The sequence below is a fragment of the Pararge aegeria genome, chromosome 11 (assembly GCF_905163445.1).
Source record: "Pararge aegeria chromosome 11, ilParAegt1.1, whole genome shotgun sequence".
In the NCBI taxonomy this organism is placed as follows: Eukaryota; Metazoa; Arthropoda; class Insecta; order Lepidoptera; family Nymphalidae; genus Pararge; species Pararge aegeria.
This window is the reverse complement of record NC_053190.1, coordinates 14,022,620-14,038,225: the sequence shown is the minus strand read 5'-3', so window position 1 is coordinate 14,038,225 and position 15,606 is coordinate 14,022,620. Positions and strand designations below refer to the sequence as shown.

Below are 15,606 nucleotides of genomic sequence, written 5' to 3'. Positions count from 1 at the left end.
CTGCGGCGCTGTCTAGTTATTCTATAAAAAAGCTACATGCGAAGTCACCTCCAAAGGCTCCAAAGGGCTCCGTACCAAAGTGCAACATAAAATACTTCATAATATAAGATTACAAAAAAAAAAAAACAAAAGAAATATAAAAATATATATATAAATATGTATAAACTTCAAAAAAAAAAACAAAAAATATATATTTGTTATATCTTCATAAAAATATAAAACAAAGTCACTTTTCGCGTCTGTCTGTTTATCCGCTAACTCCTCCTAAACGACGCAATAAAAAACACGAAGGGTTCTGTGCAAAGTTGCAACATGAAGACTACATAGTATTAATATTACTAAGATCGAACCAAAAAACATCTAAAATACGTTTCTCCTCCAGGAATTTTTTATTATAACGGCAATGGAAAACACATTTTCGATGATATTTAATATGACGGTTAATAATAGCCCGCTGACAGACAGTGGAGGACAAGTAATGGACACTCGTTTCACTTGACAATGGACGGTGGAGGTGAAGTAATAGGGTCCCGTTCGCACCAATTGTGTACGGCACACTTAAAAGAATATAGGGTTTAACAGTTAACTTATGTTACACGGTTACTTCGATTTAGGTTCACAGGATACTCTAGAATTAAAAACGTCTTATTAAATTTCATAACTTTGGTTAAGATAAGTCACATATTTAACAAAATTTTACCAGATGTTTGTGATTAAATTGTTGCATAGTTATTATGAAATCCCAGGTGCAAGATGTCCTTTAAAAATCCTAAAAACTAATAAATATTTGGTCAACATTAACAATCCAAGTAAATAGTAAAGTGGTTACTGTGGATATTAAAGAAACTACATATTACATATTATAATAAAGTTGTGTTTAGTTGATGTTTTCTTTATCAGATCGTCCGACTTCTGACAACATTAATTTTATACAAACACATTCTATTTTTTTCTTTTATTACTAGTACTTTTACAAATCTTTTGGAATAGTTTTAAGAAAATAGTTACCTCTAAACGCGTTGAAGGTCTGGTCGCAGAGCTTCAATTCACGGCACACTTCGTCGGGGTTGAGTTCCTGGGCCAACAGACTGATGACCAGGTCGGCGTATTTCTCCACAAACTGGTCGCACTCTTGACGCACAGACTTGGGCATGCGCTTGCAGACACCGTGGACTACATTCTTAATTTCGTCCTGTGATAGAGACAAACATATAAATCTTAGAATAGTTCACTGACTCGTTAATTTGTCGCCGCGAACGTGACCCATATACAACTTTACGACGTCGCAAATACACAAATACAACTGGGCTATAAACAGAAAATTGATTTGTAAAGTTTCCGACCACCATGTTGGAAGACAAGCGTCTGCTCCAAAAACATAATGGAGTATTAAAAAAAAAAAAAAAAACTTTACGACGTCCGTACTGCGGCGCTCTCTTGTTATTCTATAAAAAAGCTACATGCAAAGTCACCTCCAAAGGCTCCAAAGGGCTCCGTACCAAGGTGCAACATGAAATACTTTATAGTATAAAATTAAAAAAAAAAAATACAAAAAAATATAAAAATATATGTATAAATAATAAATATGTATAAAATTACAAAAAAAAAAAAAAACAAAAAAAAATACATTTGTTTTATCTTCATATAAACAATAAAACAAAGTCGCTTTCCGCGTCTGTCTGTTTATCTGCTAACTCCTCCTAAGCGACTCAATAAAAAACACGAAGGGTTCTGTGCAAAGTTGCACCATGAAGACTACATAGTATTAACATTACTAAGATCGAACCAAAAAACATCTAAAATACGTTTCTCCTCCAGGAATTTTAATACAAATCTTAGAATAGTTCCCGACTCGTTAATTTGTCGCCGCGAACGTTACTCCGAGCACACCAATTGTTGTTTGATACTAGAAATACATTTTGTAATAGTTTTTAAGCTACATTGCCTCTTATGATCCAAACAACTAAACTAAATAAGTGTACGCCGCGACGTTGTGAAAAACAGAAACGTATAACTTCCAGCGATAGTATTTCTGGGAGCTGACGTTCGGTGCTCAGTTTTTTTTTATACTCAAAGTGTTAAAGAACATTTCTAGTTTCTTGATACTAAGATTTCTGTGGAGACAACATCATGGATAACCTAAAAAACTACTGAACCGATATACAATTTCTGTTAGTAATAGAAAGTTTACATTTTTAGCGAGTAAAATAGGCTACATTTTATTTCTGTAAAAAACAAGAATTTAGTCTGTAATTATGGTATTTGTGAAGCAATCCAGAAGATGACTCGCAAAGTAGCTTTATTTGCATGCTCTGACTAAATGAATAAATTCCATATAAAGTTATTTTTTTTTGTTTATTATTTTTATTTATACACGAGCGCTTGGCTGCAATCACTTATGATGGTAAGCGATTATGCAGGCTCAGGTGGGGCGCGCTTGCCTAGAAGATGCCTATTCACTCTTGATTTGAAGGTACTCATATTTATTTGAATTTTATGTGGATTCATTTTATGTAGAAATAGCTTTGCCCCTTATAGCATGATATATGACACATAGTTTAAGATATAGAGTAAAATAAAAAAACGCGACTTTGCGGGAGGGGATTTTACGTACTAAGGTAGGGAGGCCGCATGGCTTATGAATGGTTAAACTTAACATTTCTTTTCGACCCAAAGTTGACGCAGGTTGAACTAGAAAAATATTAATTCATACGTCATTATGCTTGTCCTTGATCTGATCGTCGATCTCCTTCAGCACAAATTCGCACATGACGCAAACCGTCTTCGGGGAGTTCACGTTGTTCACTGGGCGACCATTCCTAGTATGGTCGGGGATTTCGTTCGTTTCTGGAAAAAGACACAAACATTTTAATAAGCTGTGCTAACCTGGGCTCGAAGTCTATTCGCATCTCTTTCATTACGATAATGGATGACTAGGACACAACTATAATAGACTTGGGGCCTGGAAACGCTTTTATGGTTAAATGTGCTGTGCCTGTATCATCGCCTTTTTTTTCTAATTACTTCTCACCGTCGTTTATTTTAGTGCCGTTACATAAAAATTACATATTAAAATAATTCAAAGGCTGGTAGTACGCTCCCATGTTTTTGCGCCTAGTATGTCCAGCAAGCAGTTCTTTGAAACTTGGTGTATGGGTCAGTGATACTGACTGCGTATCCGAATTGTGTTATGTATAGATATTATAACAAAACAAAGCTAAAAGAGGATGATATGGCTTAAGACAAAAATGGATATTGGCAGGGCATAAAGCAAAGACGAAAGGGGACTCTTATCATGAAATGTTTGGGCTTAACAGGCAAAAGGAGTGTGAGAGAAAGACAGAGTAAAAATGGGTCGATGACTTCAAAGATATAGCGAAAAAATTTTTATGAACCTGGCCACCGACACAAAAATATTGAAAAAAAAGGAGACTTTTAACCGCAGGAGACCATATAAAAGAAACAAATAACTTTATTTATAACATATGTTTAAGTTTGTAAACAAACAATTGTAAATAAGTGGGAAATAAAGCTATAATTATAATATGAATACGTGATCGAATGTAATGTAATTTAACTTACCAATATCACCTCCAACGGACGTCTCTAACATATGCTTAGGGAGCATGGAGTTTCTTCGGTTGTTCCTATCGCCTCTTAAGCCCGGTTTCTCGTGGTACCTATCAATCGAGGGATGGGTGATCTTCATCGGGTCTGTGTGCTTTGTGTCATCCTTGCACAGTTTGAGGTAGACGCATATTTCTTGCGCGTTCAGATCCGCGATCAGCATTTCTATCAACTGGTTGGTGTAAGTGTCAACGAAGTCGATGCATTTGGTGCGAAGTTTTGCGGATAGGTGGCTGCAGAGGCCGTCGAGCGCATGGCGGATATTATCCTGAATTATAAGAACAAAATCAACAATTACACGGGTTAACCTATTTAAAATAAAATCGCAAAACTATTGCCATCTTTCTTCCGAAAACTCCCGGAGGAAAGGAAAATATTGTTAAAAGACCTGAAATAAATAAATAAATTTACTACGATAACACACGCATCGCCAAAGTTAGAGTAGCTTGTGTTATGGGTATACAGATAAACATAAGTACTTATATGGCGACGAATTTGAACGTAATCGCGATTTGCAGATGGAGTTCGTACGCAATGCCAATCAAAATATGCAAGCTTCTAAACTGCATAAAGATCAAGGAACTTCCAACTGATTTTGATATAGCGGTGCGAAGTTTGGCTTATCACAAGTGGCTGCAGAGGCTATCGAGCTCATGGATATTATCAGAACAAGTTTGACCAATACAGTACCAATACGTATACCCCGCTTTACGCGAGGGATACGTTCCGGGAAAAATCGCGCTAACTGAAATTCGCGTGTATCGACGTTTATGATGAAACATGGTCAACATTCAAAAAATACGAATAATTTTTATCAATCACTTTAATTCTAAGAACACTTTATGCAATACATCTATTAATTATTTTTTACGGAATAATACATATTGTCTTTTGTCTTTTGGGTAGCGTTTCTTTTACGTTCTAACACCGAACACTGTTTTTAAATGTTTGACACACAGTCAAGACACCATAGAGTAGTTGATGACTACATTATGTTTATACGTACTCTTTCGCGTAATGAGAGGAACTTAAAATTTGAAATTCGCGTTATAGTGAAATCACGCAAAACTGGGTCGCGTAAAGCGGGGTATTACTGTACATTAAAATAAACTGCCAAAAGTAGCCTGTAAGCAAAGGTTGTTCTTAACACTCTCCAAGGTGAACGAAAATTTGATTTTCATTCCTGTAATTTTTACTTAGATGCAAATCTAAGTAAAATCCCTCCACTATTTGAACAACGAATAATAAATTATCACTCATATAAGAAATAATGAAAGAAATTATAAAAGCTTAAATTTAGAACAATAAAACGTGCCAAAGAGCATACCTCGCTGCGGTTGTTTTTGAGAACAGACTCTAGTTGTTCTACGGCGAAGAGGCAAAGTGGACAGTTGGATTTCTCAGAGTTAATAGTGACATCATGCACCTGTTCAGTCTTAGGACATAAGCCAATGTCCGGGCAGACCTAAAAAACAAAAAATAAATATTAAGTAGAGCCACAGAACTCTTAATAATTTTATAAATGCGGAAGTGTGTTTGTTTGTTTTTCCTTACTTTCACCCTAACTAAGCAACCAATAGACTTGATTTTTGCATAGAGTTAGTTGAACGGACGTAGAGTAACATTGGCTACTTTTTATCCCCGAAAAACAAACGTTACCCACGGGATTTTTACAAAACGCGGGCAAAAGTATGTATTCAATTTCGTACGTACCTCACCGCAAAAGCAAGTGATATTTTCAATTAAAATAACGTAGAAAATTAAAGGTGGCGGCTTTTTCGACCTCGGCCCCCAGAAAAGTGAACCCTATGTCCTAACCACTTCACCATCACCGCTTCCCGCCCACTTTTATTTACCTTTTTAATTATAGATTACAGAATATACTTACGCTTGAAGGATCGAATTCTTGCACCAACAGTGCAATGACAGCGGGTCCGTATTGATCCACGAATTGACGGCACTCTCCCTCTAGCTCTTTCGGGAGAACGGTGCAAGCTTCCTCCACCACCTTTTCTATTGCGCTCTAAAAAAGACGTTTACAAGGTTTAATTACACCGAATTTCTATACTATTGATATACACGTTGTCTAATACAACGTGTAACCTAATAAGGATATACTGTTGAAGGGTGCATACGTATATTTCATAAGGAATCACCCTGTAATAATATTAAATCAAAAGAAGCATATTTATTTTTCCATGCAAACTAATTCAAACAATTAACAACCCTATTGAAGATAAAAGACCGACACGCGCATAGTACCTACGCTACGCGACGCGTAGCCACTAAAGTGAATGGAGTCACTTGATTTTAATTTTGCATGTGATGTTAGGGCTGTATCTGATTTCCTACATTAAAAACTATGGCAGTGGTTTACTCAAAAACTATTAGCGTTTCGATTTCGCAGACGAAAGCGGAAAGTCTGGTAATTTGTACCATTTTTTTCAATAAAAGCCACTTTGTTACATTTGTGTTAAAACCGGACCGGTATGCAATGAACTTAGGTGTGTATCGTTCGATGTTGCTTTCAAAATAATTTAAATAGTATTAGTAGTTCAATTAAACGAGTGGTCCATTTCTACCCTAAGCTTTCCCCTAAGTGTCAGAGACAAAAATTCAAAATTATTTCAAGTAGGCCTAATATAAGGACTTTTAAAACGTCGAGTCTGCCTGTGTGTAGTGACTCTACAACCGGTTTGGAAGGCAGATTCTACCGAGAAGAAGCCGGCAAGAAACTCAGCAGTTGCTCTTTTCAAATATCAACAATTTACATTTTACATTTTAAAATTCATTTTTCTATCTTGTGAAAGATGAAAGCGGAGCCGGATGCTTCCATTGCAACCTTGTCATAAAGAAATTCATCAATTGTATAATAACCTCGCTGTAATAAATGTGTTTTAACACATTCTTTAAACTTATGCATTGGTAAATAATATACCTCTAAAGCCTGTGATGTAATATTAAGGTTTTCATTTACACATTCTATAGAATTCTGAATCACAAGGTTGTTTGGAAGCATACCGCTTCTTGTCTCGCAAGGCAGAATCATCATCGACCTATTATAGGGCACGATTCTCCCCTCAGAATGAGAATGGTTTAGGGCATAGTCCACCACGCTGGCCTAATGCGGATCGATGGACCTCACACGCCCATCACTATGAAACGTTCGAGGTGCTTCCCGAAATCGAATTATATCTAATCTATTATATATAATACACATACAAAAGTGCTTATATTGCCTACTTGAAATTAATTAATTACGATTTTTTATTTGTTTGTTATATATTACTTAAATTGGTTAAACAGTTTTATAGTATACAGATTACATATATAATCTATATACGATGAAACTATTTAACCAATTTAAGTAATTCTTTTACTGTTAAAATGCTATTTAATTCAGTTGTAGTACGTAGAGAGTTGTGTACGTACAGAAACGTTTATTTCAGTATTAACCTTACTTCATTTTTCAATAGTAGATTGTGCAAATAGTGCATAAACAAAACAGTACTCGCCTTCGGCTCAGGGATAAACATCCCTAATAAAATGAGTACCGAGTGCGAAGAATTTTTTTCGAAGTCTAGGACTCGATTGAAACTATTAAAAGTCCAAGGTTCAAATAAAATATGGAATAAAAAAAAAATACCTCAGTTGAGTCGCTGCTCAATTCAACTTGTAAGTAGTGAAGGAAGTATTGACAGAAAGAGCACCATCCGTTCTGCTTCGGCTGCGCTATAAACATTCTTTCGATAGGCAATGGCGGGGGAATCGTGGACTTCTCCTCTCCAAGGATTTTCACACTAGCCTGTTTCTTCATTCCTTGGTTAGCCTGCATAAAAGAGAAACACATTGAATAATAATTTATTTATACACGGCAGAAATGAAGCTTCTGAAAATTAGTCTACGAAATATTGAGATAGATTGCCTGTCAGAGATTGCTTCTAAGCGATAAGGCCGCCTTTTGTATTCTACTCCAGTCTTTGTGTTTCTCGATATTCGTCCTTTATTTTCCTAACTGTGTAGTGGTGTACAAATAAAGAGTTTAAATTAAAAATAAATAAATGGATGTAGAGTATATCAGGAGTATTAGGATAAATGTGTGGTTTATCATTTTTTATCACGCAAAATTGATTGATACAATAATTATTGTGATTTAAATGTTAAATAAATTTTATTTAATATTTTAAATTATATACATATAACATATTATTCAGTTTCGATTGTTACATTTATGTGTTGTATGTGTGTCTTTAACGGGAAGCATTTTCGTTTTATCGAGTTTTGAATCAAAACGATTCTAAAGAAGTTTCGCTCCCAGAATCTATGCTTATCTTCTTTACGATATAGAGTATAGTGGACTTTGAAAATTCCTTAGGTACAGACCTTTGACGTAGCATAGCTTTTGGCCTCATCTTGCCCAATGAGCTTCTTGGGGTTGGCAAAAACCTTTACGGCCAACTCTCTAGGCAGCAACGGCGCAATGGGTACATTGGGCTTGTCGGTACAGATCCCGATGTAGCCGCATAGCTGAGCCGGCTTCAGCTCGGACACCAGGAAGTAATAGAAAGTGGAGTGGTATTCTTCAACTAGTTGCAGACACTCGGACTTGAAGCTACCGGTTTGCTTGCAGAGACCTTTGTTAAAACAACAGCAAATTTAAAAAAAAAATACCAATTTTCGACTACGAATTAAGAAAACTTGGTTTCATATTACGGCTTGAACCAAAATTTCGTCTGTAATTTTCTACAAGATAGCCCTTTACTTTATCTTACCTGGTGGTAAGTAACGATTCTATCTTAAAACGGTAGCGCGCTAACCTGTGAGATATGGCAGTTATTAAAAAGATTCTTCACATACATTCGACTAAGAACAGATTAAATTATTTTGTAATCTGTGTTTCTCGCCTTCTTAATTCTGTTTATAATGACCCCGTAATTGATTTGTTTTATGGTAATATGAATAGTGGACGTCGCAATTAGATAATAAGTAATAAATAAATATACTACGACAATACACACACCGCCATCTAGCCCCAAAGTAAGCGTAGCTTGTGTCATGGGTACTAAGATGACTGATATACATATAAACACCCAGACACTGACACACATACATGCTCATCACACAAACATTTTCCAGTTGTGGGAATCGAACCCACGGCCCTGGGTTAGATAGCAGGGTTGCTGCAAACTGAGCCAATCGGCCGTCAAACTGTAGTATGTAAAGTAAACTTAATTTTTAGGTATAGTTTGCTGCATTTTCGCTGAGTTCTTTTTTATTTAGAATTTATCTGTGAAAACCTGTTATTAGTTTTAAGTCAACCAATTTTTTAACTACTTAGTAATTACAACTGTTGATTTTCCAATTAAAGAAGAAATAAAATAAAATAAAAAATAAAACCGGTTTCTACGCGGCACCTTACTGGAACGCAGTATCGCTTGGTAGCTAATCTTTTTGGTGGGATAGTAACAAGCATCGCGAGTCTCCTCAGTTAAGAGAAAATTATAAATAACCAACCACCCCCACCGGTAATCGAACCTGGTACCTCCCACTCGTAACCAAACGGCGCTTACCGAGTCAGGCTTTGTAATAGGGTCCCGTTGATACCGTTCGTGTACGGAACAGAAAAAATAAACAAACACTCACCGACAAGAACTTTGTGGAACTCAATTTCCGTTGTGTTAGCAACCAGCGTGTCGCGCAAATGTTTGATCACTTGCTCGCAGAACTCGCATGGGATGTCACTGCGAAATCAAAATATATTTTTTAAATTGCCAATTCATTATCTTCAAATTCAAAATTAATTTATTTCAAGTAGGCCTAATTTATAAGCACTTTTGAAACGTCCAGTCAGTCTGTTTGTAGTGACTCTACCACCGGTTCGGAAGGCAGATTCCACAGCAGAAGTGCCGGCAAGAAACTCAGCAGATTGCTCTTTTCCAACATCATTTTATAGTTTAACAATCTTTCGAATTTTTCTGTTTGTGAGAAATGAGAGCGGAGTGGCCTGCTTCCAAGCAGCCTTGTCGTTTAGGAATTCATCAATCGTGTAGTAACCACGATTTGTTAAATGTGTTTTAATATATTATTTAAACTTAGGTAAAGGTAGATCTAATATTTCCTATGGTATCATGTTAAAAGCATATACCCAATCCCCTACTTCACAAAGTATAATGGCACACCTAAAAGCCTTAGAAAAAACAAAAGAAGAAGAAGTATATAGTATAAAACAAAGTCGCTCCCGCTGTTTGTATGCTCAGTTCTTAAACTACGCAACTGATTTTAATGCAGTTTTTTAACCGACTCCAAAAAGGAGGAGGTTATCAATTCGTCGGAATCTTTTTTTTTTTTATTTATACTACCCGATTACTCGAAGACGCCGGAACCGATTTGAAAAATTCTTATAGGCATATTTTCCAGGTGGTCCCATTTAATTTAGCTGTTATAAAAAAAAATCAACAATAATGTAACCCAAAGTGGCAATTTTTTTTTTTTTGCTTTTTAGTTCCTGGGCGTATGTTGAAGTCGGTTTTTTTTAACTTTAAAATTATTAGCAGTAGATAGAGCGATTCAAGAGGAAGGTTTGCATATGTAGGCAATAAGAAAATGTTTGTGAGCTTTCATTGCAAACGCTGGCTAAACCTTACGAGATTGATCAAACTGATGTAGAACATATACAATTCCGCGGAATTGTATATGTTCTTATCGTAATCATAATTCTATGAACGTTTCATAAGTGTCTGTTATAGGCCTACATGAATTTTTGAATTTGAAATATTATTAATCAATCCAAACTACCACATTATTAGGCACCCGTGCGAAGCCTGCACGGGTTGATAGTCAATTTTAAATTTAAAAGAAACAATAAAACTGACTAGTGGGTCTAGTGGTTAACTACGGGTCACGAGATCCCGGGTTCGAATTCCGGGTCAAGTCAAAACTTGTTAGGTATTGAAGTAGTTTGTTAAAGAATCCTCAGTATCCCGGAGTTCGGAAATTGGCCGAAACCAGTGTCTCGGAGAGCACGTTACACTTTCAGGCCTGTTGATTATCCATAACTTGTAATAATAGACGTAAAAGCCCACCCACATTGGAACAGCGTGGTGGGTCTATGCCTTAAACCCGTTAAAATGCTAAGGGTGAATAACTTACTCAGTAGCCTTCAAGTCCTTAGTGTCATCGGGGAACGTGTACAGGTCGTGCGAATGGTATTTATAAGAGCACTGTCCGCTGAGATGGCACACGGACTCCGGAGTGAAGTCCATCCTCACTGCTTCCAGAATGTTCTCGTAGTACTTGAACACCAGCATCGAACAGGAGTCAGAGAGAGACGCCATGTTTTGGCACACCTGGGAAGAACAAATTTTTTTTTTATGTTTAGATACGAGCGCTTGACTGCAATCACACCTGATGGTAAGCGATGATGCAGCCTAAAGTGGAGCGCGCTTGCCTAGAAGATGCCCATTCACTCTTGATTTGAAGGTACTCATATTGCAGGAAAATGGGGAAAATGAAAGCTGGAAGAGCATTCCAGATCCTAGCGGTGCGGATCAGAAACGAAGATGCGAAGCGCTTTGTACGCGTCCGCGGTTTATCGACCACGTAGGGATGCAGATCCTTACGGTGCCTCGCGGTTCGATGGTAAAATGTCTAGGGGGGAACTAGATCAAATAGTTCTTGAGCACACTCTCCGGTATATCCTATACAATACCGAAAGGCAGGCGATTCGCTTCACTTAACTTCACCGAACCCAAAAATAACGTAACAATAATTTTATTATTGATTTTTTTTTTTGCCTGCGTTCTTCGTCCGCGTTTATTACGAACTTTTACAAAGCGGAGCGTTTTCCTGGGATAAAAAGAAACCTTTTTTTACTCTCCCATCTTTTAAGTAACTCTATAACAAAAATCGAGTCCCTTTGGTTGCTTAGTTGAGGCGTAAAGTAAGGGCAAACAAACAAAGCAACACAGTTTCGCATTTAAAATATTAGTTAGTCTAGTAAGAATTAATAAACTGCTTTGTTGGTCTTTTAGTTAACAGAGATGGCGTATATCTGTTAATTACTAGTTTTTAACTCGGTTACCAATGAACTTGGCACTTTTTAGGGTGTCGTACCCGAAATTTGTAATAGGTGATTAGAAATATCTAAGCTTCCGCTGTCCGTCTTAATTATAGCGGCAAAAGTTATAGCAACAAATAAGACAAGACACATAACACAAGCTACGGTCACTTTGGGGCTAGATGACGATGTATGTATGTGCATTGTCGTGGTATATTTATTTATTTTCTTACATTGAGCAGTCCGAAGAGAAAATCATCGTATTGGGTTCCTTCGAATCTCTTCCTCGCAATGCCAACCGTTCTTCGGCAGTTCGTACAACCTTCATGTAGTTTCAGTGTTGCATTCTGGAATATAAATAATTAACTTATAAAAAGCGGTGATTAGCTAGTTAGGAAGTCCGTCTGACTTTCTGGGTATGATTTTTGGTATGTTACTATAGAAATGGAGACATACGTATTCCTCAATGAGTTTGTCGATATTGGCATTGTTGCAGAGGCCGGCTACAGAGCACACAGCATCGGGGTTCATTTGTGACGCCAAAGTCTCCACTAATTCGGGAACGAAGTCATCCGCGACCTTCATGCACTCTTTAGCGACTAATTTGATTGGTATCAGCTTGCAGCTTCCTTCGAAAACTTCTTTTAGTTCTTCCTGTAAGAAAATTGAGGTAATGTAACATGTTGTTCATTTTGAGTGATACTACTCTAAAATAATATTTTTTATGTTGGTTATGTTGTCTACTATTAACTCAAATTAATATCATATCAAGCTACTGAACGTTGAAAAAATTCCCCTTATCAACCTTCCCCTTTCCTACAAAAGAAGGATTTAGGCTCGAAGGAATTTGTAGAATTATCTTTTGGTCTAAATATTAAGTTACACTGTTCATGTGTAACTTTATTTAACGCTGACTTCAGTCATCGTGTTTATATTATTGGGCGCAAGCGTGCTGAAACCTAGACCTCATCATTGCTTTCTAACGGCCATGATTCGCGCTGGCCTATCGTTTATATAAAAAAGGTATTCTAAGGTAGGTAAGGTTTCTGCTTACAAATACACAAAGGATTCAAGGAAAATACCGAGTCTTCTATGAGTAAGGTCAAGACAAGATTGTTTATTGAGCTCGATGATTCGATATATATTATTATATATTATATTATTGTTATGTCGAGGTATACGGTCAAACCACAGATAATTTCAAATGCTGAACATTGTGGTTTGCGCATAATGTAAACAGGTATTAAGCGGTATTAGACTAGTGGTTACCGATTTTTTTTTTAATTTAATTTACTTAAATTAATGGCCTTGGCATAGCGACGGAATATTTTCACGCTCTGACATTTGAAATTTCCTTTCAGTTGAAGTGCGATAAAACACCGCATAACAGCTATTGCGACGTTATGCCACTTATTTTTGTCAGGCCCTAAATGTTTCATTTGTTCTTATTGTGTATTGGATATTTTTCGTTTAACTAAGTCCAATATATTTAACGTCTTTAATTGGGTGTAACTTTATTGGCTCGTCGATTAAATTCATACACCAATTCATGCAGGTCAAGATAATAAAAGCGAAAAACTGAGAGATAAAAATCACGAACTAAAGAGTCATAATAAAATTAAATATAAAAATAGTTATGATCTTGTGAATCTTAAAGTCCATTGCTCGCGTTATCGGTTAACGCCCCCAACGCCATAAATACAAGGCGAGTAACATTTTATCGAATTAAAAAACAACAGAACAAACATTATAACTATCTAGGTAAGAATAAAATTTATCTTAATGTAATATTGTAGCTCGGAGACTATTGAAGTTCTAACATATTACAATGGCGATAGGAAAGGGTTGGTTGATTATTTTTATAAATATTGTTTAAAACATCCTTTCAAATTTAAAGGATGTTTTGAGTTAATTCAAAAAATATGGAAATTAATAAATTAAAATAGTTTCTATTTTAATTTTCCAAGTGAAATCACCTCATGGCAAAGAACGTTTCTTGGGTTAAGTGTGAATTATTCCAGACACTGAGGTGCTTTTAGTCGGATATAATCATTATAACAGAGACCAAGTAGCGAGAGGGCACTCGATCGATTACGTTGGATATCCAAAGTGGTGGATTAGAAGAGATATATACCAAGCTATTTATACTTTCGACTATCATCTTAACTAATAATCGCCTGCTAAGAGATGAAGTTCCGGTTGAGGAACCGCGAGGTGGGCTAGCTTTCTCGTTTGAGAAGGCATTCTTACTACCTGTGTATATACATAGGTGAACCAGACTCGTTCGAATACCGTTTTAAGCTTGATATGAACCTCAAATTAATTATATAAATTTAATACATCTTCAACTTTAGATACATGTATAAAAGAACTAATATATTCTCATAATTTCATTGAAAACAGCAAAGATCCCAAATGTTTTAATAATCCATCCTACATATTTGATTCTAGGCTTGAATTTTAATCGTGTTATAGTGTAAGTAGCGTTCTATCAGAAATTTAAGAGTTCTTAGCTGTGAGGTTTAATGGGTTTTCAAAAAAATAATTCCTCATATAATTCTTTTGGATTTAAAATATTGACGTCTGATATGCAGTCTCGAATAACAGTGTTTGAGGCTTGGTTTTGTTATGTTTCAGGCGTTATGATGCTTCAACAGAAACAAAAGAGTTCATACCCCTTTAATAGGTAGGGTTTTCAAAAACAAATGTTTTGTATTATTTTATGTAATTATTTAAGAAAATAAATTTTCATGTTTGTTGTGGTGACTCTGAAACTTGATTTATAAGAACTTTAATATTTTTTTATTATAGTTTATATACTGATGTGTGAGAAAGAAAAGAGTTTCGAGAGAGTACGGGTCTAAAAATGTTTTATTCAAAGGTCTTTGTGTACGATAGGATGTTTAGGGTTATTTTCTTTAAGTATTTTTTTTTTAGTATTTACGACAGAACTATTATTAAAAAGTATCAGGAACTATAGATCTAAGCTGCATGCGTCCAGAACAAGCATCAAATTTTGATTTGTTCGAAAATGATCTGCTATCGGAAGTTAGCAGATCATTTTTTGACACCCTTTTTTTGGGGGTAAAAACGCCAGAACTATTCGTAAAAATCATCAGGAACTCTAGAACTCAGCTGCATGCGAAGAGAACTCCGTTTTATTTTTGATCTGCTGGCAAATGCTCTGCTAACTTCACCTACACGCGAAAAGCTTTATACTCCACACCAAACAGATCTTCGGCAATATACTCTCTACGCGAGTTTCGCTTCGTAACAGTAGCATCCTCAGGAGAGATTGACTTTACAATGAATAATTGTTAAGATTGTTGAGTTTCTTCATCAGAAACTAACCGATTCGCTAATAAATAAAAATATAAAACATCTTTTTGAACTATGACCTTGAATAATATTTTACGCATGCATGATGGGTACACGTGCATTTTCAGCTACTTTTCGGGCTTATTTGACCGACTATATACGTTACCTGAGTCTCGTTGCTTTCCAGTTGGTCGCGAGCTTGCGTCACCATGTCCTTGCAAATCTTGCAGATGCCGTCGTCATCCTTCGGCACCGTCATTTTGGCCCATACTGTTTTTACGCAGTGAGGAGTAGCTTTGCATTCTCGGACCGTACTGAAAGTCGTTGATTTTTGGGTATGACCAAATTTTACTAATACTTTCGAGTTGCGTATTTTGTTTTTTTTAATATTTTTTTTTGGGTTTTGTATAGTGTTTTATGTGCTTATATTATAGGCCTTATTGCCTATTGCAAAATCAATAAACTACAGTTTATTGAGTTTGATCGTAGGTATGTTTGAACCAATCTCGGCAACTATAGTCCGATGAAAAGATAGATAGATGGGAAAATACAATCGAGAAGCACAACAAATAGAATTTGCGGTTGAAATAAGAGGAAGTTCCGAA

At 36.1% G+C, this 15,606-nt stretch overlaps 1 protein-coding gene across 1 annotated transcript in view; it reads right to left on the bottom strand.

The window, feature by feature from the left end:
- The window catches only part of LOC120627213, a 33,387-nt gene that overhangs the window by 3,953 nt on the left and 13,828 nt on the right, over positions 1-15,606 (bottom strand). The window contains exons 11-22 of the mRNA XM_039895085.1: positions 15,168-15,315; positions 12,140-12,337; positions 11,917-12,030; positions 10,777-10,973; positions 9,271-9,368; positions 8,011-8,261; positions 7,274-7,456; positions 5,516-5,650; positions 4,955-5,092; positions 3,583-3,895; positions 2,714-2,847; positions 1,009-1,192 (exon numbers count right to left, since the gene is read on the bottom strand). Of these exons, the coding sequence (XP_039751019.1) occupies positions 1,009-1,192; positions 2,714-2,847; positions 3,583-3,895; positions 4,955-5,092; positions 5,516-5,650; positions 7,274-7,456; positions 8,011-8,261; positions 9,271-9,368; positions 10,777-10,973; positions 11,917-12,030; positions 12,140-12,337; positions 15,168-15,315 (2,093 nt within the window). The remainder of the gene's footprint in view (positions 1-1,008; positions 1,193-2,713; positions 2,848-3,582; positions 3,896-4,954; positions 5,093-5,515; positions 5,651-7,273; positions 7,457-8,010; positions 8,262-9,270; positions 9,369-10,776; positions 10,974-11,916; positions 12,031-12,139; positions 12,338-15,167; positions 15,316-15,606) is intronic.